This window comes from Hyperolius riggenbachi, chromosome 2 (assembly GCF_040937935.1).
Source record: "Hyperolius riggenbachi isolate aHypRig1 chromosome 2, aHypRig1.pri, whole genome shotgun sequence".
In the NCBI taxonomy this organism is placed as follows: Eukaryota; Metazoa; Chordata; class Amphibia; order Anura; family Hyperoliidae; genus Hyperolius; species Hyperolius riggenbachi.
In genome coordinates, this window is record NC_090647.1 from 402,869,612 (window position 1) to 402,895,743 (window position 26,132).

The following is a 26,132-nucleotide window of genomic DNA, read 5'->3' on the forward strand; positions in this document are numbered from 1 at the left end:
TGGACCAAAGCATCCTCTAGTGCAATCCATTTAGGTCTGTTTAGTTCAGCGTAGATCATGGGCAGGAAGGCCAGCTGTGACGCCAAATAGTATTTGTATGGGACCAACATTCCTCCCTCTTTTTTTGTGCATCATCATCATTTTACGTTGGGTTCTCGGATGTTTACGGTTCCAAATAAATTGGAAAATGCTTTTTTTGTAGCCTTTCTAGCATTCCTTTTGTTAGGAGGACCGGGAGCGTTCTGAATAAGTACATCAATTTTGGTAAGAGGGACATCTTTACTGCTGTGACTCTACCTGCCCATGAAATTATGTGCCCCATCCATTGTTGCAAGAGATCATCTAGGTGCTTAAGCATGGGTGCGTAGTTCCAGGAATAGAGTTTATCTGGTCAGAGGAGATCTTCACCCCCAGGTACTTCAAATAGCGTGGTTGGTATCTAAACTTAAAAATGCTAGAGATATATTCGCCCATACCCTTTGGGAAATTGCTAAAAAGGGCTTCTGACTTGTCGTAGTTAAGTTTTAGACCCGAAATGGATTCAAAGCATTTTAGTTCCTTTAGTAAGTTGGGGAGAGTAGTGGTGGGGTTAGTTACAGTTAGTAGAACGTCATCAGCAAACAACGAAAGCTTAAACTCTTGTGTTCTAATTTTATATCCCTGTATGTTGATATTAGCTGTAATAGCGCTGGCCAGTGGTTCCATCATGATGGCAAAGATAGCCGGTGAGAGGGGGCAGCCTTGACGGGTTCCCCGTTAAATTTTGATGGGTTGGACAGTGGGGGCTGGAAGTTTTAGGGAGGCGGAAGGGAAGGAATACAGTTGGTGAATTATGTGCATTAGTTCCCCAGAGATACCTATATGTCCAAGAACTTGGAACATATAATTCCACGAGATGGTGTCGAAGGCCTTTTCAATGTCCAAGGCCAACGACACCACCTGTGTCCCGGACACCTTGGCATGTTGGAGGATATTTATGATCCTTCTAATATTGTCAGGGGCTTGACGATAAGGGATAAAACCAACTTGGTCAGGGTTTATTAGTTCAGGTAGGATTATGTTTATTCTAGAGGCCATGATTCCTGTAAGGATCTTATAGTCTATATTTAATAGAGCTATTGGGCGGTGATTTTTAGGTTGTAACAGGTCTCTATCAGGTTTGGGGCAAATGGTTAGATGAGCCTCTAGGAACTCCTGATGTTGTAGTGGGTTCTTGCGCAGGTGGTTGTAGCAGTTAGTGAGATGGGGTAGAATTTGTGGGAGGAATTTTTTATAACATAGTGAACTTAAACCATCGGGGCCAGGGGCTTTATGGAGTTTTAGCTTTTTAATTGTCTGTGCTATTTCTATAGAGGAGAATTCTTCATTTAGTTTTTTGGCTATTTCTGGTTTTAATTTGGGGAGGCCAAGGGGTTTAAGGTATTCTTCAATTGGGATTTGTGGGGATTAGGGGGGCTGCGAGTAGAGATCAGAGTAGTATTTATGGAATACATTGTGAATTTTTTCAGGGTTACTGGTGATTCGACCAGAAGCCTCTCTAATTTTGGTTATTACATTCATTTTGCGCTGATTCCTTAGTTTTGCTGCTAGCCAGGCATCCGGCTTATTCATATATCTATAGTATAAGCAAAACAATGTAGGAGGTGCAATGGCGGGTCATATACTCCAAGCAAAAAACAACATATTCTTTAGAAAAATATCAAAGTTTTTATTAATTATCAAGTATCAAAATAATAATACACACATTAAAAGAAAAAGACTTTAAAAGAGAAAAAAAGGCAGCCCAGTGGCCGCCACCACACCATCACCCATACCACACACCCACTTCTCATTCACACCTGGCCACCTGGTTTGAATAAAAGCACTTGCTCAATTCGGTTTGCATGCAAAAAAAAAAAAAAGGGGGGGGGGGGAATATTGGATGGACAGTTGCAGAATGGAGACCAAAGTCCAGCAAAGCACAGCAGCCAAAAAGGGGAGACCCAAAGGCAAGATCGTCTCCAAATCCTTGTAAAGCGACCCACAGTTCAGGAGATTGCCACAGCAGATATCAGTATACAGTTGCGGACAAAGCAAGAGCACAGCAAAATCTACATGGACGTATGCAGAAGCAGCAGACAAAGCCAGCCCATGGAAAGAGATGTAAATGAACATTGATTATGTATCCAATTGGTCACGGACAGTTTATACGATACCATGTAGTGGGTGTCCTCTCAACTCAAGTCCATGTTCCAATGGCAACTCCAGTGTCAGATGCAGCTTTAAACAGGAACCATGAGCAGAGACAGGCTCCCTTTGCCCTGTCAGGATTGCCGTGCAGTTAACATGGACAAGGTCCCGCTTGAAGCAACATGAGCACAGTGCAACATACAATCAGCCAGGAATTGTCCAGCCAGCCAAAGGTTCCAATCGGGTGGTGTGAAGTGGCATGAGCCGGCGGGTGCGAGCAGCCTCAGGACGCCAATGCACGCGTTCCTGACATGTTTCGCCGGATTTCCGGCTTTCTCAAAGGGGGCGTGACACAGTACACTTACTCATCCACAAACACCTCTCATATACTACGGCCCGCCAATCACAGTGTGCGGCGCCCACCCCGCACAGTCCAATCCCCCAGAAGGAGGAGGGAGGAAGGCGAAAGCCCTCATCCACTTACGAGCCGGGAGGGGCGGGCGCATCACCCCGCGACAGGCACAGCCAAACCAACCACGCTGAATGGGGTGCACAGACGCACAACACACACCCACCACTCCACCCACACAAAGGAGGGGGCTAGATGGAAATAAGGAGGATGTGGGACTAGCGAGCCCAGCCACCCTCGTGGAAGGAGTGCAAAGGCCGACCTGCCGCCCAAAAAAAGCGAGGTAAATGCCAATTCAATAATCACCAGAAAGTATATATAAATCAAAAAAAATTTTTTTATAAGAAACATGTATATATCTATACATAAATGGTGAACTAGTAAATCCCAGTAAATGAACAATGGAGAACAGCACTTAGATAGTCCCCATCTACATAGAATAAGAAATCAATATTTCTTTAATGTAGGAAAAGAAACCCTCAATACACTGGGAAAGAAAAATTGTACAAGGGGACGCCACGCCGGCACGCACCAGTAAACCGCAGGGTGGAGAGGAAAAGCGCAAGAACCGCTGGGGTCATCCAGCGCCATCTAGAACCTACAAGGGTAGAAAAGAGGAGTAACTATTGTTTTCATTTAGTCCAGGTGGGTCCGTGGCCCGTAGGTCAAAGATCCACCTGGACTCCCTCTGAAGCAGCAGGCGATCACTATTACCCCCCCGGATCGTCCGATGAATGTGGTCCAAACCGATGAAGCGAATACCCGACGGATTGGCACCATGTGCTGATTTAAAATGCCGAGCCACAGGTGTGGGAATGATGGAAGGATTTTTTGTGGTTATGCTGGTGATGTGCTCTGACATGCGAGCTCTCAAATCGCGTTTCGTCTTGCCGACGTAAAACGCCCCACAGGGGCATGTGAGAAGATACACCACCAATATCGTTCCACAGTTAACAAAATGTGATAAATTCCAACGCCTCCCATTTGGAAGCGTCACTGTTTTTCCAACCTGAATGTATCGGCACATGGTGCAGCCCCCGCACGTATACGTGCCCAAGGCTTTACAATGTTGGTGTACATTGTTAGTACCACGAAAGTGGCTCCCAACTAATTTGTCCCGTAGCGACGGTGCCCGGCGAAAAACGATTTGAGGTTTGTCGGGGACAAACCTAGCAAGTTTGGGATCATTAGTCAAAATGTGCCAATGACGATCCATTATATGTTGGATTGATGTATGTTGGGCACAAAATTGAGTACAAAATCTAAGAACTTCTGATCCTTGTTTCGCATTCCCGGACGACCCGAGTAAGGTGTCCCTACTGCTCATATGGGCCCGCTGATACGCCCGTTTAAGATGTTTATCACAATACCCACGTGCATGAAAATGTGCCCGAAGGTCGTCTGCCTCTCTCTTAAAGTCAATAGTCTGTGAGCAATTACGCCGTAAGCGAAGATATTGGCCCATAGGAATCCCCCTGATCGTGTGACCAGGGTGGAAACTATCGGCCCCAAGTAATGAATTTGTAGAAGTATCCTTACGATAAAGTTGGGTAAGGAGATACCCCCGCTCATCAATGCCCACCTTTATATCCAAAAATGGAATACTCGATGCATCCCATTGTACTGTGAATCTTAAATTGCGATCATTCGCGTTCAAACGAACCACGAATTCCTGCAATAAATTGACTCCCCCCGTCCAAAGAACGAAGATGTCATCAATGTATCTGTGCCACGTTAACATGTGGCACAGATACATCGAGAGCCCATCATCCGAAAACAAAACACGTTCCCACGCCCCCAGGTACAGATTTGCGTACGACGGAGCACAAGTGGTGCCCATCGCCGCACCCTGCACCTGGAGGTAGTGGGACTCTTCAAAAACAAAAATGTTGTTATATAACAGGAACCGTAAGAGGGACGAGAGGAGGAGGTTGTGAGGCACATGTTATATCTATAGTATCTTGCTTTGGTCATTCTTAGGGCTTTTTCTGTGGAACGGGCTAGTAAGATATCGAGTTGCTGTTTTGTATCACGGATCTGTTTAAGTAGGTACATGGAGGGGTTCAAGGCATGTATATTTTGTAGGCGACAGAGTCTGTACTGTAGGTTTGAAAGCTCAGATTTAAATTTTTTGTTTCTTTGTGAGGCTAGTTTTATTAGTTGTCCTCTTATGACTGCCTTGTGGGCTAACCATAAGGTGGTTGGCGAGATCTCCTGTGACTCATTTTCCTGAAAATATAGGGTCAGATGTTCAGCTATGTGTTTTCTGGAATCCTGATTTAGTATGAGATTCGTTCAACCTCCACCATGGGCGAGACAGGGCCTTCATTTTTATGTCAATGCAAAGCAGGAGGGTATCATGATGAGAGACGGAATTAGGAATGTGGCGTAGGTATTGGAGCTGAGGAACCACTGAAGTAGTGACCAAAAAATGGTCAATTTTAGCGTAAGTGCCATGGGGGCTAGAGTTGTGGGTGTAGCTTCTTTTAGTGCCATACAGTTCTCTCCAGGCATCCACCAGGAAGTTTTCTTCCAGTGAGGATTGTAGGCGTTCACGTTGTATTTTAGACAATTTGTCTGCTGAGGGGTGAGATTTGTCTAAATTTTCATTTAAGGTCAGGTTGAAGTCACCACACCATATGAACAGTGTTGCAGGGGGGAGATCTCTATCTTGGCTGACATTGACATAAAATGTTTGAAAGCCCCATCTGGTGGGGCGTAAGAGTTTATTAAATATATTTTCTGGTCAAAAAGGGATCCCTTTAGGATTATGAAGCTGCCTTCTGGGTCTGAGATCACTGAGCTGGTCTCCCACAGGATGGAATTTTTAACAAGTATGGCCACTCCTCTATGTTTCTTGTTGGCGTTTGCCATAAATACTGTTCTATAATTTTGATGGAGAAATGTAGGATAGGATGTGGAGGAGAAATGTGTCTCCTGGAGACAGATGATGTCTGCTGAGTATTGTTTAAGGCTCAGGAAAAGCTTCCTTCTCTTTGAGGGAGAGTTTAATCCCCGGGCATTTAGGGATATAATTTTTAAAGTAGTCATGGGAGATTTTTGGAAAACCTTCTCAAGGTTGCTGAGGTATTCATGGATTTTTTCCCTTAAAAAACCAAAACAACTTTCACATTTCAGCACTCCTCCCATTCATTCAGCGATAACTTTATTGTTACTTATCACACTGAAATGATCTATATATTGTTTTTTTCGCCACAAATTATGCTTTCTTTGGGTGGTAGTTTTTGCTCTGAATTATTTTATATGCATTGTAAAGGGAATAATAAGGAAAAAAGAAAAAAAATATTATTTCTCAGTTTTCAGCCATTATAGTTTTAAAATAAAATGTGCTTTGGTACATAAAACCCACACATTTTATTTGCCCATTTGACCGGTTTATTACAACGTTTAAATTGTGTCCCTAGTACAATGTATGGTGATAATATTTTAACTGGAAATCAAGGAGCATTTTTCCATTTAGGGATTTTTAATACTTTTTCACTTATTACAAGAATTTTTTTTGAAAAAATATACTCTCATGACATCTGTATTAGAAAAGTCCCTAAGGTAACTATGTAAAAAAATTAAATGTAATTTTTTTAATTTTTTTTTTAACAAGTGTTTTATTTCTGTAACTGTGGGGCAGGGATGGAAGGGGTTAAAAGTAATAAAAAAAAAAAAATTAATAAACTTTCTATGGAAAACAGTATAGTGGCATAAATAGGTGTATTTTACTTTTTGGCCACAAGATGGTGCTATTGAGCCCGTATTTCTATTAATAAAGAGAATAAATCTCGCTTCAGAGCTCATAGTTAGCAGGGGCATGTGTGCCCCTGCTAAAACGCCGCTATCCCGCGGCTAAACGGGGGTCCCTTCACCCCCAAACCCACCCCCGCAAAACTTGGTCGTAAAATTTTCTCTTCCTGGAGGCAGGGCTAACGGCTGCAGCCCTGCCTCTCAGCAAGTCTATCAGACGTGCATCGCCACCTCTCCCCCGCCCCTCGCAGTGAAGGAAGACTGAGAGGGGCGGGGGAAAGGCGGAGGTACGCGTCTGATAGACGCACATGAGGCAGGGCTGCGGTGGTTAGCCCTGCCCCAATGCGGAAGCGCTCCCCGGCTGTACGGAGGAGATTTGGGGGTAAAGGGACCCCCGTTAAGCCACGGGATAGCGGCGTTTTAGCAGGGGCACACATGCCCCTGTTATCTATGAGGTCTGAAGCGAGATTTATTCTCGCTTCAGACTCTCTTTAATAGAACACAGCCGAACACGGAAGTGTCGGGTCTGAGAGTTTATGCGACGTTAACAAGCTCTCCGAAGACACGGGAATGGTGATCGGGATTGAGAATTAAAAGATTCTCACATCCTGATCACAGATGGAGGGGGCTGCGACGGTGGATCGACGGTAAACAGCGCGGGGATCGTGAACGCGATGGTAAGGCAGCAGTACGCATATCTACCCCCCTGATCCGCACGTGTAGTTTAAAGGGGCGTGGATATGCGTACCAAGGATCCTAAAGTGGTTAATAAAAAGACTTTAAAAAAAAAAAAAAACCCTTTTCCTCCACATGCTCTCCGAGATCTATCACTCCCGCCCTGATACATACCAGCCAATCTATCAGGAGTTATATACCATCTGGTCAATAACTTAAAATTGGTTTCTTTTATCCAAGAGCTAACTGAAGTAGCATGTGCTAAAATGCATATTTTCTTTTTTTGGTTACTGTTCAGGATGCCAAAATCCTCCTCCCATTTACATAAATATTCTAGAAACACCTCAGTACTCTCATATTCATATTTTTATACAAAAGCAGAGTCAAATGACTCGGAGAAGCTTCCAACACAAAATATTTTTCAAATTCAGACAACTCCCTGCTAAAATGAAAAATTCTCTTTTTCTCCTTTCCTTACCCAGCGGAAAAAAAAAAAAAAAAAAAGAGAACCCCTCAAGAGGCGTTAATGATATTCCCTCCGACCAACCATATTTCTGATTCACCACATTTTATACTCTAAACACATTTTTAATCCAAAAAGGAGTCGATTTAGGCAAGTCTCTAAATTTCCCCGGAAGCCAAATAGCTCTTGCCAAATCTAGTCCCACCAATTCCTTTTCAATCTTCACCCAACTTTTAACTTCAAAGCGTCTAACTATTTTAACAAAGCGTCTAACTATAACATAAGCTCTGTAATAAGTTCTAAAATCAGGAAGTCCTAGCCCACCTTCCTCTTTAGGGTACGTAATAATCCTATATGATAACCTTGGGCTTTTTTATGCCATACAAATCCAATAATAATTGATCACACAGATCTAAAAAAAAGCCGCACGCACAAATTCGGAATCATGGACATAAGAAACACCAATCTGGGTAACACGTTCATCTTAATAATATCTATGTGCCCAAACCATGAAAACCCCCTTCCTCCCCATCCTTCCAGATCTCTTTTTATAGAATTTAACAATGGGAGATAATTAAGGGAATACATTTTAGATAACTCACTAGGCAGCATAATTCCCAAATATTTAATTGTCTCACTTCTAAATGGAAATGAGAAATTATTTTTAACTTGACTCAATAAAATCGGGGCCATCGACACGTTAAGCGCCTCAGACTTAGAGACATTAATCTTAAAATTTGAAAACAAACCATATCTCTCAAATTCTCTTAAAGAGAATCTGTATTGTTAAAATCGCACAAAAGTAAACATACCAGTGTGTTAGGGGACATCTCCTATTCCCCTCTGTCACAATTTCACCGCTCCCCGCCGCATTAAAAGTGGTTAAAAACAGTTTTAAAAAGTTTGTTTATAAACAAACAAAATGGCCACCAAAACAGGAAGTAGGTTGATGTACAGCATGTCCACACATAGAAAATACATCCATACACAAGCAGGCTGTATACAGCCTTCCTTTTGAATCTCAAGAGATCATTTGTGTGTTTCTTTCCCCCCTGAGGGGGGAGTTCATAGCAGAACCACAACACTGAAGAACTTGGCAGCCTTCCAGACACAGGCTGACAAGTCTGACAGGGGAAAGATACATTGATTTATTACAGAGATGGTGATAGTATAAAGTGCTGCAGTAAGCCAGAACACATTAGAATAGCTTTTGGAACTTGTAGGATGATAAAAAACAGGATGCAATTTTTGTTACGGAGTCTCTTTAAAGAGGAAGCGTCACCCATGCTAACCTAAAAATAAAAAACACATATTTAAGTAGATAAATACTAGTTCAACTTATATATCAGATGTATTGCACTGTCCACGTTATGATTCCTGAGAATTTTATAAATGAGAAGCAGAAAATCCTATTCCAGGCAGTGGCCATTTTCCCCAGCTGAAGCTGACATCATATCCTCCCTGACTCTTGTTTTCCCCCCTCCCTTCTCTTGCTCATTGTATATTCATTACCTGCCCTCCTCCCAGAGTCTTCAGACACTCCCACTGAGGTGTATACTAGGAAGTGCACTGTCTTATGTCATCATTGTGCGACTCAGTAAAGCTGTGTTTACATCACAAAAGCAGGGTGATTTCAGAGCACAGCTCAGCTGTCCCTTCAGGAAGTGTGTATGCTCTCCTGGAAACAATGCTAATGAGAGAATGGTAATCTTGATGGCGTTTTGAGAACAGAACTAAGAAATCTTATTGAATCTTTGTTCACGCCACACATGGTACAAGCTCAATGGTATTGTACATTGTTTTCGTGATTAACCCATCAAAGGAGAGACCTCCTCCTCCAACATTACTGCGCATGTGCAAACAGTCTAACACGGCCTAGTGTGTGAGAGAGAGTGGGAGTGTGAGAGAGTGTGTGTGAGTGAGAGCGAGTGAGTGGGAGTGTGTCAGTGCTTCTCCCTCCCCTCTGCATAGCACAGCACACACCCCTGCTTCTCCCTCCCCTCTCCATAGCACAGCACGCACTCCTGCTTCTCCCTCCCCTCTCCATAGCACAGCACGCGCTGCTGCTTCTCCCTCCCCTCTCCATAGCACAGCACCCACTGCTGCTTCTCCCTCCCTTCTCCATAAGACAGCACGCACTCCTGCTTCTCCCTCCCTTCTCCATAGCACAGCACCCACTGCTGCTTCTCCCTCCCCACTCCATAGCACAGCACCCACTGCTGCTTCTCCCTCCCTTCTCCATAGCACAGCACGCACTCCTGCTTCTCCCTCCCCTCTCCATAGCACAGCACGCGCTGCGGCTTCTCCCTCCCCTCTCCATAGCACAGCACGCGCTGCTGCTTCTCCCTCCCCTCTCCATAGCACAGCACCCACTGCTGCTTCTCCCTCCCCTCTCCATAGCACAGCACCCACTGCTGCTTCTCCCTCCCTTCTCCATAGCACAGCATGCACTCCTGCTTCTCCCTCCCCTCTCCATAGCACAGCACGCGCTGCGACTTCTCCCTCCCCTCTCCACAGCACAGCACGCGCTGCGGCTTCTCCTTCCCAGTCTATGCACCCAGTCTATGCAGCCAGGGGGTATATGTGCCCAGTCTATGCAGCCAGGGGGTAGATGTGCCCAGTCTATGCAGCCAGGGGGGGTATATGTGCCCAGTCTATGCAGCCAGGGGGGGGGGTATATGTGCCCAGCCTATGCAGCCAGGGGGTATATGTGCCCAGTCTATGCAGCCAGGGGGGGTATATGTGCCCAGTCTATGCAGCCAGGGGTATATGTGCCCAGTCTATGCAGCCAGGGGTATATGTGCCCAGTCTATGCAGCCGGGGGGGGGGGGTATATGTGCCCAGTCTATGCATCCAGGGGGGGTATATGTGCCCAGCCTATGCAGCCAGGAGGTATATGTGCCCAGTCTATGCAGCCAGGGGGGGTATATGTGCCTAGTCTATGCAGCCAGGGGGGGTATATGTGCCCAGTCTATGCAGCCAGGGGGGGTATATGTGCCCAGTCTATGCAGCCAGGGGGGGGGGTATATGTGCCCAGTCTATGCAGCCAGGGGGGGTATATGTGCCCCGTCTATGCAGCCAGGTGGTATTTGTGCCCAGTCTATGCAGCCAGGGGGTATATGTGCCGTGTCCTCTCCAGCCGGGTCCCTCCTCCAGGCAGCGGCGTGATGTGCGGCTCTGGCAGCGGCGGCTTCCTCCGGTGACAGCAGCTTCTCCAAGTTCCTCTTCCCACGGTGGCTGTGACTGACACCTGTGGCGTCTAGTTTAGACGTCACATGCGGTGTCAGCCAACCAGGGAAGAGGAGAGGTGTGGGTGGGGATGCAGGGGAGGGGTGGGCGGGTTAGAAAGAGGAGGAAGTAGTGAATAAATTAGAGACAGGAAAGCCCACAGCGTGCTAGGCGCCGGTGACATAAAGGTCTAGTGCAGCATTATGCTGCAATATCAAAAATCCTAACTGATTTTTAATTTTGAATACAGGATAAGGATCGCTATTTCACTAAACACTCAGAACAGTTGCTGTTGAAATTTGATTTTTATGGTGACGATACCGCTTTAAAGAGAATCTGTACTCTAAAATTCTTACAATAAAAAGCATACCATTCTATTCATTATACTCTCCTGGGCCCCTCTGTGGTGTTTCTGCCACTCCCTGCTGCAGTCCTGGCTTGTAATTGCCAGTTTTAGGCAGTGTTTACAAACAACAAACATGGCTGCTAACCAGCATGCGATAGGCTGAGAGAAGCTCGGTCTGACTCATACAGAGCAAGCAGGGGGCGTGGTGAGGGTGTGTATAGCTTCTGCCTATCACAAGCAGAGCAGCACATTCCTGCCTGAGCCCGACAAAGCTGACAAAGGAAAGAAGATTAGATTATATCTAGATTAAATTATAACAGAGATAATACAGCCACTGTGCAACTAGGAAAGGCTGCAGTAAAACAGAGCACATTAGAACAGGTATAGGAACTTATAGGATAGAAGAAATAAGGCTGAAAATGTTGTTACAGAGTCTCTTTAACAGCCCCTTTGTATTTATATGCAGAGATATACAGAGGTTGGATAAAATAATGGAAACACCTTGAAAATCAACAAAATATATTTTAATATATTTAATGGCATAACATAAATGGCAGATGAAATTCAATGTTGAAAAATGTAAAGTCATGCATTTTGGTCGTACCAATGGTCTAGCACCATACAAAATAAATGGGATACAGTTGGGGACATCAAACTTGGAGAAGGACTTAGGAGTACTCATCAACAACAAGTTAAATAATCATATTCAATGCCAAGCCGCTGCAGCTAAAGCTAATAAAATGTTGGGATGCATTACAAGGGAGATAAAAACTCCAGATGCTAGCATAATATTGCCCCTCTTTAAAGAGACACTGAAGCGAAAAAAAATATATGATATAATGAATTGGTTGTGTACTATGAATAATTACTAGAAGATTAGCAGCAAAGAAAATATTCTCATACTTATATTTTCAGGTATATAGTGTTTTTTCTAACATTGCATTATTCTATAATATGTGCAGATTACACAACACTCAGCATTCAAAATGATTCTTTCAGAGCAGTCTGTGAAGTAATGACATCTCCTCTGGCAAAGGAAAAGTAAATACTGTATATACTCGCATATAAGCCGACCCACGTATAAGCCGAGGTACCCACTTTTCAAAGTCATAATATCATAATTTTTTTTTCACTTCAGTGTCTCTTTAACTCTCTAGTAAGGCTACATCTGGAATATGGCATTCAGTTCTGGGCACCACATTACAGGAAAGATATTGCAGTTTTAGAGCAGGTGCAGAGACGAGCAACAAAACGTATACGTGGGATGGAAAGTCTCACTTCAGTGTTCTCCCCAGAGCCTACTAGCCGGGCGGAGCACCCACCTGATCTCTGTTCCCGCCCGGCTGCTGTGATTGCCCGCTGTCTGCATCATAAATTATTTCCTCCGCACTGTAGACATGACGGCTTGGAACGCAAGCAGACATGCCATCTCCGCCCTCCTCCTCGGCTCCTTCCTTCGGATAGGAAGTATCAGCAGCGTGGAAGGGCGGGGAAATCTCATAGCAGAGAGAGGAACAGGCAGACCACGGGAACTTTCAGCTGGAGTCCGCAATGAAAAGAATGTGCGGTTTCATTTCTTATCTTTTGGTGAATCACTCCCGCTGGCTACTACAGTGGACAGACGCTCTTCTCTTCCTCTCCCTGTCAGAGCAGCATGTACAATGCCCCCTTCCTCAGGTCCTTCAGGTCACAAGAATGTCCAGAGACATCAAAGAAGTGTGGCACATTAACATATCAATGTTTCTTTAGTCTGAGCATTCAGTGAGAGAGATAAGTGGTTTACAGAGGCTGTAAAAGGAGCTGGTACAGCCTTCACTCTGCCTCTTGTGTCTCTGCACTTTATCACAAACTGACACGTGGTTTGCTAGCTATTAACCCCAAATTGTTCAGTTCTATCACTGTGATATCCAGCTTTAAGTATGGGCAAATTAATGGCACAAAGTTTAGTTCAGCGTTTTACATCAAGATTAGCCCTTTTTTTTTGTCTCAGCAGTTAGTTAATTAGGTTGAGAAAGACATACATCCATTGAGTTCAGACAGAATACTTGTATGTTCACAAATCACTGTGCTTTAAATAACAACTGTAGTGAGAGGTATAAGGAGGCTGCCATCTTTATTTCATTTTAAGAAATACCAGTTACCTGGCAGCCTCACTGAGCCTCTGCCTATAATACTTTTAGCCATAGCCCCTCAACAAGCATGCAGCAGATCAGGTATTTCTGACATTTTTGTCAGATCTGACAAAATTAGCTGCATGCCTGTTTCTTGTCTGATTCAGACACTGCAGCCAAATAGATCAGCACGGCTGCCATGCAATGTGTATTGTTTAAAAGGAAATATGGCAGCCTCCATATTCTTCTCACATCAGTTCCCCTTTAAACTAGCATGGCTTTTGCAAAGTCTTCGCTGGAGTTCTCACCACTCATGTCGCCTGTCTGTGTGATCAGCTTTAAGTCAGCACTCCTCTGCAACTAGTGTATGTGCAGCAGCAGGAGTAACATACATTGCATGCAGAGAGTGGTGAATGTCAGGTCATATAGAGTATGTGATGATGGGGCTATGGCACTAAGGCGCCATTCACACTGAGGTGCTTTTCAGGGAATTCTTAGAGCTTTGCTGAACGCCAGCGAACAGAGAATCGCTATGACAAAGTTGCCCTATGGTAGCATTCACACTACAGTTGCGATTTGTATGAAAATCACAAATGCACTGCATACAGCATTTTGGGAGCATTCGCAATGCGATTTTTGTTTCTTGAACAAGTTATCGTCCCACCCAGTAGCAGAATCAGAATCAGAATCACTTTATTCGCCAAGTGCGACAGGCGCCGCACCCGGAATTATTTGTGGACACAGGCGTATTGGCAGCACCCTGTGTAACCTTACTTCCCCACCCGGCTACTTTTTCATCCCACTCGGCTGGAAAATATTTCTGGGGAGAACACTGAAAGCTTAGATAAACTGGGTTTACTTAGTCTAGAGAAAAGACGCCTTAGAGGTGATCTAATTAACATGTATACATACATCAGAGGGCAATATAAAAGCTTGGCGGATGAGCTTTTTGTCCCTAGGCCTTCTCAAAGGACTAGAGGACAAGATCTGCGGATGGAGGAAAAACGTTTTTAGCCATTTATTTAGGAAAGGGTTCTTTACAGTAAGAGTGATTAAGATGTGGAATGCATTGTCACAGGAAGTAGTTATGGCAAATTCTATACCCGCATTTAAAGAGACTCTGAAGAGAGAATAAATCTCGCTTCAGAGCTCATAGTCAGCAGGGGCATGTGTGCCCCTGCTAAAACGCCGCTATCCCGCGGCTGAACGGGGGTCCCTTCACCCCCAAATCCCCCCTTGCAAAATCCACGACCAACTTGGTCATGGATTTTGCTTCTCCTGGAGGCAGGGCAAACGGCCGCAGCCCTGCCTCCAGTCGCGTCTATCAGCGGCGCATCGCCGCCTCTCAGTGAAGGAAGACTGAGAGGGGCGGGGGAGAGGCGTAGGTACGCCTCTGATAGACGCACGTGAGGCAGGGCTGCGGCCATTAGCCCTGCCTCAATGCGGAAGAGATCCCTCGCTGCACGGAGGGGATTTGGGGGGTAAGGGACCCCCGTTAAGCAGCGGGATAGCAGTGTTTTAGCAGGGGCACACATACCCCTGCTATCTATGAGGTCTGAAGCGAGATTTATTCTCGCTTTAAACTCTCTTTAAAGGGGGCTTAGATGCTTTCCTTGCGTCGAAAGACATCCATGGCTACAATTACTAGGTAATGCCCAGTGATGTTGATCCAGGGATCTTATCTGATTGCCATCTGGAGTCGGGAAGGAATTTTTTCCCTTTTGGGGCTAATTGGACCATGCCTTGTAAGGGTTTTTCACCTTCCTCTGGATCAATAGGGATATGTAAGGGAGGAAGCTGGTGTTGTACTTTGTCCTCTGGTTGAACTCGATGGACGTATGTCTTTTTTCAACCCAAATAACTATGTAACTATGGTGTAGGTCCACCTTTTCAGGCAATTTCGGACTCAGTTCTCAGGAGGTATTGATTCATACAAATTGTGAATTGTTTCCAAAGGAATTTTAGCCCATTCTTCAGTTAAAACACCCTCAAGTTCTTTTAGAGACGATGGCGGCGGAAATCTACTTTTTACTTGAATCTCTAAAAACGACCATAAATGCTCAATGTTGAGGTCTAGGGATTGTGGTGGCCAGATGAGATGCTCAACTTCATTATAATGTTCCTCGTGCCATTCTTTAACAATTCTAGCTGTATGGATTGGGGCATTATCATCTTGAAAGATGGCATTCTCCTCCGGAAACAGTTCTTAAACCATAGGATGAACTTGGTTGCCCAAAATTTCTAAATAGTCTCTGCTGTTAATTCTTTCATGAAGGGAAATCATTGGCCCGGCAGATTTCCAAGAAATAGCACCCCAGATCATCACAGAACCCCTGCCATGTTTTACGGTTGGGAGAAGGCAGTCTGGATGAAATGCTTCTTTCGGCTGTCTCCAAACGTACACTCGGCTGGAGGTCGGAAATAAGCTAAGTGATGATTCGTCAGAGAAAAATCACATTTTTCCACTGCTCGAGGGACCAATTCTGGTGGGTTCTACACCACTCTAAACACTTTGAAACATTTGTCTCTGAGAAAAGAGGTTTTCTAATTGCAGTTCTTCCGTGGAATCCAGATTTGTGCAGCTCCTTTTTGTGGAAACTGGGTTCTGTAGGTGTTCATTCAGGTCTGCCGTGATTTTAGGAGCCGTGGTCTTGCAAGCTTTTCTCACAATTAGATTTAGAGTCCGACGGTCTCTCTCAGACGACTTTGGGCCACAACTGTACTTTGCGGAGGACGTTTTTCCTTCTCTTTCAAAGGCAGTCATTACTTTTGAGACAATACCTCTCGAAATGCCAAGCATTTGGGCAGTTTCTGTTACAGTAGCGCCTGCCATACGAGCACCAACAATTTGGCCTCTTTGAAAGCCTGAGAGATCTGCCATTTTTATAAATTATAACCAACTTTTGTTTAAATATCTGTCAAAAACAATTTTAATTAAACATATCGAATAAAAACAATAAACAAACAAAAAAATTAACATATGTCAAGTTTTGATTGCTTAAAACATGTTCAAAGATTATGATGCTAAAATGTTAGGCGTTTCCATTATATTGTCCGTGTGTGTGTGACTATGAACATTGTAGATTTACACTGAAGGCATCCAAACTATGAATTAACACATGTGGAAGTATAGTACATAACCAAAAAGTGTGAAAACTCAAAATATGTCATATTCTAGGTTCTTCAAAGTAGCCACCTTTTGCTTTGATTACTGCTTTGCACACTCTTGGCATTCTCTTGATGAGCTTTAAGAGGTTGTCAGATTTTCAGTTGTTTCACACTTTTTGGCTATGTACCATACTTCCACATGTGTTAATTCATAGTTTGGATGCCTTCAGTGTGAATCTACAATGTTCATAGTCATGAAAATAAAGAAAACTCTGAATGAGAAGGTGTGTCCAAACTTATGGTCTGTACTAATATAAAATGAAGATTCAATTCGGGTAGGAGGCGCCCGGTCTGGGTTGGATATTTGTGGGTTGTAGTACTATTTGTTAGTATATATCATTTAGGTATTTGATTCAAAATGCTTCAGCAAATAAAAAAATAGCTTGTCCTACCTTGGTGGTATGTGGTGGGACATAAACACGCATGGAATTTCAGATTAAATAGATCAGATTTATTATGCACTTGACAACGCGTTTCGCGGCCCGCAGCCGCTTCCTCAGGTCACTAAGATAAGTGCCTTTAAAAAACAAACAATGGCTTTCAGATACCAATAAGACAAAAATAAAAATAAATTCATACATCTTAAAACACCTGTGAGTACATTTATATACTGTACTTCTCTATACATATTCGCTAGTCAATGTACTATAATATTATTAAAACCTAGATATTACTCTATGTATCACGTGCATTTGGACTAAGCATTTCTAATGCCTGAGTAATGTGTATATATAAAAAAACATCGACATAAAAATTAAGGATAATATATATACAATTAAGATACATATGTAGAACGTAGCAAGTATCAACTCTAGCATCAGATCCATAATCTATGTGCAGTACTTCCAGTACTTTGTCTAAGAAAACAGAATCCACGAATATATATATGTATGTATGTATGTGTAAAGCGTTATGCTAGGGGAGAGGGTATGTAGAGGGGATGGAGGGGGGGGGGATAAATAGTTCTGGGCTAGAACACCCCTTAAATTCAACCCAGAAAGCAGCAGTGGAGGAAGAGGGGTAAAGGGGAAAAGAGGGGGCTAGCGTCAACCTCACCCGGTGCCCACGCCGCAAGTGTATGGGAGGTGGATTCTGTTTTCTCAGACAAATGGAAGTACTGCACATAGATTATGGATCTGATGCTAGAGTTGGTACTTGTTACGTTCTACATATGTATCTTAATTGTATATATATTATCCTTAATTTTTATGTAGATTTTTTTTATATATATACATTATTCAGGCATTAGAAATGCTTAGTCCAAATGCACATGATACATAGGGTAATATCTAGGTTTTAATAATATTATAGTACATTGACTAGCGAATATGTATAGAGAAGTACAGTATATAAATGTACTCATAGATGTTTTAAGATGTATGAATTTATTTTTATTTTTGTCTTATTGGTATCTGAAAGCCATTGTTTGTTTTTTTAAAGGCACTTATCTTATTGACCTGAGGAAGCGGCTGCGGGCCGCGAAACGCGTTGTCAAGTGCATAATAAATCTGATCTATTTAATCTGAAATTCCATGCGTGTTTATGTCCCACCACATACCACCAAGGTAGGACAAGCTATTTTTATAGTTTATTTGCTGAAGCATTTTGAATCAAATACCTAAATGATATATACTAACAAATAGTACTACAACCCACAAATATCCAACCCAGACCGGGCGCCTCCTACTCGAATTGAATCTGCTGTAGTCCCTTATATTGTTAGGGTGATTTCAGTCGAGGGCCTCGACTGATACAAATCTCTTTTTTGGAGTAGCGACCGTCTGACAAAGGCCGAGTGGGAACGGTTTCTTCCCACCTGTGATTATGAGTGGTTGCCTCCTCCGCAACCCAATTTTGTGAGTATATTTTCAACTACTTTCTACTTATTCCGCTCTACTAACGATATTGCACCAGATTGGGCTCCCGGACTTTCTGTGCTTTTTTTCCTCTACCACTAATATATATATAATGACATCAACACCCTATATCAGGTGTGCATAATTATTAGGCAACTTCCTTTCCTTTGGCAAAATGGGTCAAAAGAAGGACTTGACAGGCTCAGAAAAGTAAAAAATAGTGAGATATATTGCAAAGGGATGCAGCGCTCTTAAAATTGCAAAACTTCTGAAGCGTGATCATCGAACAATCAAGCGTTTCATTCAAAATAGTCAACAGGGTCGCAAGAAGCGTGTGGAAAAACCAAGGCGAGAAATAACTGCCCATGAACTGAGAAAAGTCAAGCGTGCAGCTGCCAAGATGCCACTTGCCACCAGTTTGGCCATATTTCAGAGCTGCAACATCACTGCAGTGCCCAAAAGCACAAGGTGTGCAATACTCAGAGACATGGCCAAGGTAAGAAAGGCTGAAAGACGACCACCACTGAACAAGACACACAAGCTGAAACGTCAAGACTGGGCCAAGAAATATCTCAAGACTGATTTTTCTAAGGTTTTATGGACTGATGAAATGAGAGTGAGTCTTGATGGGCCAGATGGATGGGAGAGCTCCACTCCGACTCAGACGCCAGCAAGGTGGAGGTGGAGTACTGGTTTGGGCTGGTATCATCAAAGATAAGCTTGTGGGGCCTTTTCGGGTTGAGGATGGAGTCAAGCTCAACTCCCAGTCCTACTGCCAGTTTCTAGAAGACACCTTCTTCAAGCAGTGGTACAGCAAGAAGTCTGCATCCTTCAAGAAAAACATGATTTTCATGCAGGACAATGCTCTATCACACGCGTCCAAGTACTCCACAGCGTGGCTGGCAAGAAAGGGTATAAAAGAAGAAAAACTAATGACATGGCCTCCTTGTTCACCAGATCTGAACCCCATTGAGAACCTGTGGTCCATCATAAAATGTGAGATTTACAAGGAGGGAAAACAGTACACCTCTCTGAACAGTGTCTGGGAGGCTGTGGTTGCTGCTGCACGCAATGTTGATGGTGAACAGATCAAAACACTGACAGAATGAATATTTGTGAATGTTGAGATGTTATATTGGTTTCACTGGTAAAAATAAATAATTTAAATGGGTATATATATTTGTTTTTTGTTAAGTTGCCTAATTATTATTATTATTATTATTATGTATTTATATAGCACCGACATATTACGCAGCGCTGTGCTTAATAATTATGCACAGTAATAGTCACCTGCACACACAGATATCCCCCTAAAATATCTAAAATTAAAAACAAACTAAAAACTACTTTCAAAAATATTCAGCTTTGATATTAATTCGTTTTTTGGGTTCATTGAGAACATGGTTGTTGTTCAATAATAAAATTATTCCTCAAAAATACCACTTGCCTAATAATTCTGCACTCCGTGTGTGTGTGTGTGTGTGTGTGTGTGTGTGTGTGTGTGTGTGTGTGTGTGTGTGTGTGTGTGTGTGTGTGTGTGTGTGTGTGTGTGTACGTGTACACACACACACACACACACACACACACACACACTGTACAGGAATAGGACTTCTGGAATAATATTCTTTAGACAAACAAGTCTAAAATGTAATTGAATTCCTATTGTGTATAAATCTGGAAAGGTGTATGTGATCCATGCTGCACCCTTTCTTTCCAAGAAAAGAAACTCATGTGTAACCCACCATCTGCACAGACGTCTGCCTGGATTTTGACTACTATCAGCCTGCCATCTGCACCTACCTCTGCCTGGAGTTTGACTACTCTCTGCCTGCCTTGTTTGTACAGTTTCACATTTTTTTAAGTTTATGCATAAATGTATTTAATTTAACAAATTTGTGTTCTAGTCTTTTATTTATATGCAGATTGTCTACCAGGCCTTTATTCTGTCATATTTTGTTGAGTTATGACTTAAGAATTGGAGGCCTAAAATTCTTGGGGGGGGGGGGGGGGGGTGTAAAGGTACCACTATTGACTCATAATTCCAGACAGAAATGCATCGCCAGGGAGGTTAATACATTCAGAGATTTCCCTAATGCAGCCCGGAAAGGGGTGATGTGAGCTATTCATTATGCCCATAAATACATAGAAAACAAAGCTTGAATAGCTTATTGTAACGATTGCGGAATTCTCTCCGTGATCAGCGCACAAGACGTGCGCTGACACTGCGGAAATCCTCCACAAGCGTATGATTTGAGGGAACCCAGCAAAAGGTGCAATGCACCTGTAGAGGGAAAATCCTGTCGGCAGGTGGAGCTGTGGAGTGCAGAGGAACAGCTCCTCTGCCCTGCCACAGACGCAAGACAGGAATTGCACGAAGGGACGAAACGCAGGGCAAGATAGCCCAGAAAGAGAGAGATCAAAGCGACAGAGGGTATGTGTGTCCACCAATCTAGTTGCCACCTTGCGACGATGAACACACAACCAGGAAGATAAAGTGAGAAGGCAATCGCCAGAGATGGCGATTGCTAACAGCGACACAAGACCGAATAAGCACAGATGAGGAATGTATGTATGTCCACCAATCTAGCCGCCAACCTGCGACGGCGGACACACAACAAAGGAAACCGAGTGAGAACGCAATCGCCTGAGAAGCGATTGCGAACGAGATTGAGCAAAGGGACAGATTGTATGTGTGTGCACCAAACTAGTCGCCAACACGCGACGGTGCATACACAACAGCAGATATGAAGTAGGAACGCAATCGCGGGAGAGGCGATTGCCAGAGGTGACACAAGGCTACAGCAAGGCAGAGCATGAGAGTAGCAAAGGCACAGCAAATCATACAAAGAGAAGATAAGGAAAATAACAAACGCTAACTAAACGCGAACACCGCACTCATTCGCAACAGTGCACGCGTTTATGCGCAGTCTCCGCGTGTTAAGCACAATAGAGAAAAGCACACCTAACTAACCACCGACAGACAAACATGAAACAGAGGACGCGAGCGCTTGCTTAACGGTTACCTCACCGAGCCTCCAGCAAGCGTTCGTAGCAGACAAGACAGATACACGAAAACAGGAATAAGTGAGAGATAACAGCAAGAGAGATGGAGATCAGACGGATCCACAGCACTAGCGCTAGGCGAGTGCGATCCAGGCAAGACAGATAGAGGAGATAGCTGGTAGCAACCACTGCTCCAGCTATACTCCAAGAACAAAGATCAGAACGACCTCCTGTCGACCACCGCTGGGACAGAACAATCGCAACAGATAAACCAGATATGCAATCCTAACTGCACTAGGGAATCTGCCTAGTGCAGTCCCAGGAATTACTCTAAGCTAATCTTCAAACAATGAGCAAGGCTTACACTCCAGGAGTGTTGCACAGGACTAACCCTTATGACCAGCGCAGGTCTGTGATATCACATGGTCTTTATAGTACACACCTCCAGAGGATGTGGCTAGGAAATTTGCATGACCAACGTATGCAAATTCCCTAGCAGCAGCAAGCTGCAAAACTGACAAAAGGTCTCTCTTCCAGAGACCTGCAGAATGCAGACCTGAACAGTGGTCAAAAAGCTGGGGAGGCAAAAATGTCTGATCAATTGTTTGCAAGATTGTATGGTGTGTGGTAGATTGACAATTTTGTAATGTAGAGACCAAAGCAATTTTTCAGAGTCTTCAATCCTTCCTTTCATAATTGGGGAAAAATTTAACACATATATGGTACATTGGCAAGATTTTTCAAATGTTAAGGTGGCCAAACACCATAAAATTAAAATATCCAATATTACACCAATTCGATAAATACAACCGGTTGTACCGAAAGATTTTAATCATTTGGTCGGGATATCTGATTGAATTTCCCATTTCTATTCAATAAAAGAAGATTGGGAGTTTGGGATTTTTCTGATCAATTTATATGAAAATTGAATGGCGTGTGGTAGATTGAAAATTTCTTGTTGTACAAACCCAAGCATTTTTTCAGTTTTTAATCATTTTTATCATAAATGAGGCAATATTGAACATATGTGTGTGGTACAGATTTTTTTGAATGATAAATTTAAGTCAGAAAAATGGATTGCAATTCTTGATTTGAAAATAGATTTAAAAAATTGATTGGTGTGTGGCCACTGTTACACTTTCTCAGGAAAATTGATTGTAAATCTTGAATTGAAAATAAATAAAAAAAAAAAAAAATTGTATGAATATCAGTCCAGAATCTCTCAACTAACTGAAATGCTTAACAATTCTGACTTTCCAGAGAGCCATAACATTGTACCATTAAATTGGTGGGCACTAAATAAATGGACTACAGTAAAGCAGTTCTTAGTAAGTGGAAAATACTACTCACTACAGCAACTGCAAGAAGCATATTCGCTACCTGTTAATAGAATACTCTCATGCCATCCATATATTTCTCCAGATAGCGGAAACTGCAAAAGGGTGGGGCTTATTGCCAGAAGGCAGCAGTCACAGGGCTGTTGGCATCATTCACAAGAAAAAGACCCGGCAGGTAGTTATAATTGTATATTAAAAGAGAATCCATACAATGTAACAATACTTTTTAACTAACCCGATCAATAATCACAGAAGTTTACTAGATGCCATAATCTTGACTAAATCAATGTTCCTTTCAAAATTACAATAAATACATAATAACGTTACAATGTATTACATACCTCTGTATCTTCTACCTTGGGTTTAAGCTCCTCACTTCCTTTTTCATCTGCGCAAAAACAACAAGGGAGTATGGATATGAACCTATTATCCATAAAATGGAAGATTTTGTGTGAATTTCGAAATACAGCAGAACAAGGTTATTCCCAAAATCAGTACTCTTTTTTGGGGCGGGCAAGGCAGATGATTTCCCAGGAGTAGTATAGGAGGGGGCACAGTGTAGGAGGAGGTCAAGGCAAAAGCAGCTTGCACAGTGTGATACAGCCGCTGGGAGGGGGCCCAACTCCTCCCTTCCTTACCTCGGGCCATCTTCCATGCTCCCCCCTCTAGAACAGCTTTGGCAGCAGTGGACGCTCTAACAACTTCATAAAGTAGAGCTCCACGAGCTGCCGTCTTCTGTGTCTCCCACGCTGCTCAGGGTAAATGGCACTGGAGACCCAGAAGACGGCAGCACGTGGAGCTTTACTGTATTGTAAGACTGGAGCCTGAAATAGGTGAGCTTCTGAAGCTGTGCTGGAGGGGGGTGGCCCAAGGTAAGGGATGGGGGAGTTGGGGGGCCCCCTCCCTGCCGTTGTATCACTGTGCCAGCTGCTCCCCCCTCGGCCTTCTTCTACACTGCACCCTCCTCCTACTTGGCTACCTGGTGATCCTCTGCCTCTAATACTTTTAGCTATAGACCCTGAACAAGCATGCAGATCAGGTGTTTCTGACATTATTGTCAGATCTGACAAGATTAGCTGCATGCTGGTTTCTGGTGTAATTCAGATACTACTGCAGCCAAATAGATCAGCAGGGCTGCTAGTCAAATGGTATTGTTTAAAAGAAAATATGTCAGCCTCCATATTTTCCTCACCTGAGTTGTCCTTTAAAGCTATATTAAGATAGCATCTGCATCGAGGAACAAAAATCTCCTGGCCAGGAAGCTGACACTTTACCCTGTCAGCCACCCTGGCCTGTCATTGTCAATGTGAATGCCCCAGTATGTGGTCTGTACAGTATAATAAGATTCACTTGAGTTCCATATCTGCTGTGTTCCAGCATGTATCCCTGCCACCTTGCAGAAAAAGGCCTCTCTACCTTTTCTATATCTGAAATAGAAAAGGCCAGGGCAATTTTCTGCAAGGGGGTAGATTTAAGCACCAAAACCCAGCTGATACAGGGTTCCAGTGAATCTTATTAAACAGACAGTGGGCTCTATTCACAAAACTTCTAATACATTACTTATCACCTAATTAATAAAAATAACCTTTCAGCACATTCACAAGCAAAATAATCACTCAAAGTAAGTTGTTCCTGATCAACTTCATTTCAATATATTGTATTTTTGCTCTTTGGGAGCTTAAAAATGTAACATAGATAAGGTGAAAACAGTTTTGTGAATCATGCCCAACGTGTTGGGACACTAACTTATAAGCATTAGTGTACCTCTGTGTTTTTTTTTTATGTACACCAGAGATGCATTTTAACTCAACTTAGGATATTTCTGTAGAGCAACTGTTAAATAGAAATTAAAACTAGTCCTTGGCAAGAGTACTTGTAGAGTGTACAGACAGGCAGGGCCAGGCCGAGGCGAGAGAGGCTCCAGCCTCAGGGCGCAGCGTAGGAGGGGGCGCACAACCAATTCAGCTATCATTCCCATATTGCGTTTGAAGAAGAGAGAAATAGGAAAAGGGGATACATGGAAGTGACTGCAAACCAAATAACTAGAGACTGTTGGTGGGGTTTGGGGGCCCTGGGGTGCCTCTTAGTCTAATAGCAATCAGTGTGTGATGGCTGGGGTGGGAGGGAGGTGTGCGCCTTGGTGTCTCAGCCTTGGATGCTGGAGGACCTTGTCCCTGCTCTGCAGACAGGAACAAAAGAACATCGACAAGGCCCTAGGCATTCTGAGGCCTGAAACCCATAATATATATATATATATATATATATATATATCCCATATAATAATCCCCGTGTCTCTGCGTCCTTGTGTGCGTCCGTGCTACTGCGCATGTGCCGCATGGACAGCCTTGAAACATGGAGTGGGACGGGACAGGGGGCCGGCCCGGCGGGCGTGGGCACACGTGCTGACTGTGCGGCGGTCACAGTATACGGAAGTATGAGATATATATATATATATATATATATATATATATATATATATATATATATATATATATATATATATATATATATATATATATATATATATATACATACATATACACATACGTACACGCTTATCGTGACCTTGAGACTTGTACTGCGTGTACTCCTATTTGTTATTGCCTGAAGAAGCAGGAATATACCTGCGAAACGCGTTGCATGGTTGTCCGGAGTATAGAAATAAATCGGTTGTTGTTAAGACAGTATCTTGTCTACTTCAAGGAGGAGACTTCCCCTACGACCCTTTTCAACTTGATTTTGTGTTACATATAGGTCTTATGTATACAGTATTATACTGTACAATACTGTATTGTTTCTTTAACGGTATGCCTGGTCTCTCTCTCTCTCTGCTTACAATACCATCGCCGACCTTGTATGTGCCATAAACCATTCCGGATACAACCCGTTCTACTTGCCGAAATAAATAGATTTTGAGTTAACGTTTTGAAAAGCTTGAAGTAAATGATGCACAATTAGTCATTAAAGTGTACCTGTAAAAAAAAAAAAAAAAAGTGCCCCCGGAGGTACTTACCTCAGGAAACCTCTGGAACCTTAAAGGAAACCAGAGCGGAGTAAAAATAAAAGTGTTACACATACCTGGGGCTTCCTCCAGTCCTATCCGCATAGATCGCTTCCACGCCACCATCCTCAGCTTTCTCCTGCGCCAGTACCGGGTCCCGTAACGTCCTCCAGTCGTGTCCTGTCTGCGCAAGAGAAGTGTGCCCTCTACGTATCTCTCTGGCGGCTGTGATCCGTGTGGTTTGGGCCTGAGGAAGCCCTAGGTATGTATAACACTTATTTTTACTCAACCGTGGTAAACTTTAAGGGCCCATTCACACTTGAAAAACGCTAGCAATTAACGCTAGCGTTTTGCGTGGGCGATGTTTACGCATTTAATGCGTAAAATATAACTGTACACTTTTACGGTTTTTGAGCATTCTCAATTGACGCTTTTTTAGCATTGCAATTAGCGCTTTTTTTGCATTGCAATCGCTCTAAAATTGTGAAAAAATGCTGCATGTAGCACATTTTGCAATCAGCTGCACTGACATCACTGCCAAATAGTTAACATTGCACTAACGCTTTAAAAAGCGCTATCGATCGCCAGCGATTAGCAGTAAACACCCCCT

General features: G+C 43.3%; 1 protein-coding gene across 5 annotated transcripts in view; it reads right to left on the reverse strand.

The window, feature by feature from the left end:
* Positions 1–26,132, reverse strand: part of SIRT2 (sirtuin 2) — a 270,431-nt gene that overhangs the window by 239,096 nt on the left and 5,203 nt on the right. For all 5 annotated transcript variants that reach the window (XM_068269801.1, XM_068269799.1, XM_068269800.1 and 2 more), the window contains one exon: positions 22,863–22,909. Coding sequence is in view for 2 of the 5 variants with exons in the window: in XM_068269799.1 (XP_068125900.1) it covers positions 22,863–22,909 (47 nt within the window). In the remaining 3 variants the exon portion in view is untranslated. Of the gene's footprint in view, positions 1–22,862; positions 22,910–26,132 lie in introns of those variants that run through there.